The sequence below is a fragment of the Berghia stephanieae genome, chromosome 2 (genome assembly GCF_034508935.2).
Source record: "Berghia stephanieae isolate SIO BIC M18660-M18661 chromosome 2, UCSD_Bste_1.3, whole genome shotgun sequence".
Lineage (NCBI taxonomy): Eukaryota > Metazoa > Mollusca > Gastropoda > Nudibranchia > Aeolidiidae > Berghia > Berghia stephanieae.
The window spans coordinates 71,110,240-71,112,930 of NC_088361.1; the positions used below are offsets into that span (position 1 = coordinate 71,110,240).

The 2,691-nt window shown below is 38.1% G+C and overlaps 1 protein-coding gene across 1 annotated transcript; it reads right to left on the minus strand.

The window, feature by feature from the left end:
• Window positions 1-1,526: 1,526 nt before the first annotated feature.
• LOC144963995 (beta-1,3-galactosyltransferase 1-like) lies at window positions 1,527-2,567 on the minus strand. Its single transcript, XM_078897937.1, has one exon. It carries the CDS (start codon window positions 2,565-2,567, stop codon window positions 1,527-1,529), a length of 1,041 nt encoding a protein of 346 aa, XP_078754063.1.
• Window positions 2,568-2,691: the final 124 nt, after the last annotated feature.

Genomic DNA, 2,691 nt, shown 5'->3' on the forward strand with positions numbered 1-2,691 from the left:
CACATGCTTGTGACAGACTACATTGCTGATATTTAGAGAGAGTAACAATTAAGAAATTAAAAAAAAAATCGATTGAAATAGTGAAAGATAAAGGAAACTAACAGGCGACGGAGGAGGAGTCAACACAGCGAAAAAACGTGAAGGGAAGGCAAAGTAAGACCGTCCCCGAGAGGGCTAAGCTTCCTACAAATCAAACAAGGCAGTAAAATGACAAAAGATAAGAAAATGTAAATAATGTCTGAAGGGTGAAACTGTTGACAACCAAAGAGATCAAAGTCTAGTCTAGAAAATGTATTGATGTGTGTTTGTTATTTTTTTCACCGTTGAGTCAGCCGAGCATGAAATTAAGTGTAAATATTAAATAAACACAATTATTTAAGGGTAATGCCACATGAAGTAGAAATATATGTATAATATGTCACAGTATGATTGTGCCAGAAAGCTGACTATTTGTAAGTTCACGCCGTTTGTAAAAAAATACAAAGTCAGTCTGGTGCAGAGGCACGGTAAATTATTTCAAAAGGCGAAGGTCAGAATACATAATTGTTTTGATCAATGACCGTTTACCTTGAACTTGGTTTAAGACAATTATACAAGTACATCACACACGGTCTTTAATACATAGTTTTAGCTTGACGAGTTTATTCCAAATAGAGGTTGCGGGATGCCTTCTGCACGTTCGAGAGCTAATGGAAACAATCTAGTCTAAGTGTTACTTTCACTAACCCCCAAAGAAAAGAAAAAAAAAAAAGAAGAAACCTAGTACCTCTAACTAACCCTAATAGGAAAAACAAAAAGTATAGGACCTTTACCACGACCGTTAACTAACACTAATAGAAAAAAAACTCGGACCTCGAGCCTACCTTTAAAAAACACATAAATAAACCAAAGAAAAAACCAACAAACAACCAAAAAACCAAAAAAAAAAAAAAAAAAAAAAAAAACAACCTGAAAACAAAAACAAAACCAAAAAAAAAAAAACCAAAAAAAAAAAAAAAAACAACAAAAAAACCCCTAGAACTGCTCTGCACTACCTTTCAAATCTTCAACGACCTACGCGGCGATTACAAAAGGGGTGTTAGTGTCAAAATCCAGTTTTCAGTGTTGTGCCAAATTTCTGATCATTATTATTTTTAATTCATTTTTTCACCTGCTTCATCACGACGTGATATTAGATGGGTATAAACAGAAAATGAAATGATTAGACAAGTGCCAGAAGACAAAAGAGAATAAACATTTCGCGGCGATGGGGGCTCGAATCCACGATTTTACTGGTACGACAACTCCGTCTGGCCGTGAGAGGGACGCTATGCAGTCGAAGCCATCCACCACTCCAGGTACGACAACTCCACTTGGCCTTGGAGGGACGCAATGAAGTCGACGTCATCCACCACTCCTGGTAGACCAGGAGGAGTTGTCGTACCAGTAAGGTCGTGGGTTCGGGCCCCCATCACCGCGAAATTTTTATTCTGGCACTTTTCTACTCACTTAATTTTCTGTTATTATCAACATTATGCCTGCTCCACTCACTCTTCTGAATTAGATGGGTATAGAGAGGCACACGTATGGTTACATTTGAATCGCTGCCTTCCCGGATGTAATCTAAATGCTGGACTGTCGTAAATAGAAACGCCTGCAATGGGAGCACAAAAAGCCGTTATGAAAACATCATCCAACCAGATGAGTCTTAGCCGTTGGTAAGCTTGAAATAGTAAGCGTGCTGTATCCACAGAATATCCCATGGATCTCCCCAATAAGAATGGTGGGAAAGAAGAGTAAGGATACTCCTGAACTGTTATGTGCCACTTGCTATTTGGATTTCTAAACACCTGTAATGTTTTAGCGATGGTTCCTAAAATAAAATGTCGATTTTTGGTGGGATCAATAGAATGTTCCTGAAGAGCTTGAGTCGCAATGGACAAGTCAACCTGAGAATCGTCATCTGTGCGTATAATAAACACAGATTTATCACAGTGTGTCATACTCCATCTCAAGAGAAGAGCAGCTTTTTTCGTGATACCTCTGTAAGAATCGATAAAAATCACATTGAACGATGTCTTTATATTTACCTTCTTCGTCTTCAATTTGTTTTTGGACATCTTTGGCTTTGACGTCATTTGGATTCGGTGATCCGAGAAAAAAACAACATTTTGACACGGTTTTTCAGGATCTTTCGCAAATCTAGCAGCTGAGTTATTTCGGGTTTTCAATCGTCTTTTAAAATTCCCTGGCGCTGAGGGAACGGCTATAATGTATTTGATGCTGTTCTCAATGCAGGCCTTTGGTTGGTTGAGTAAATAAGGATACGTGTGCGGGTTGATGATTGGCATATCCAGAAGTTTTGAGGCCAGATTCAATTTATTGTTATCAACCGCTTTCAATTTTTGATGTCCATTTTCATTGCCGGTAAAGCCAGACAAATTAAATGAAAACGACGAGTTGTCATTAATAAGCTGTCTGTTACTGATGTAATACTTCTTCAGACACCAAAATATATTTTTTATGAAGGCGTCTTCAGAATTTCTTACAGACTTAAGACTGGCCAATTTTGCTTTTAAGTAATCCATGGGGTTTTTTGCTCCAGCTTGACTGAAGTTGACATTGCAAGGGAAGTCATTGTGGAATATGTATTTTCCCTTTCTCTTTCACTCGACATTTTGTATGAGGCGTACACAGATGACAAAGATGGAT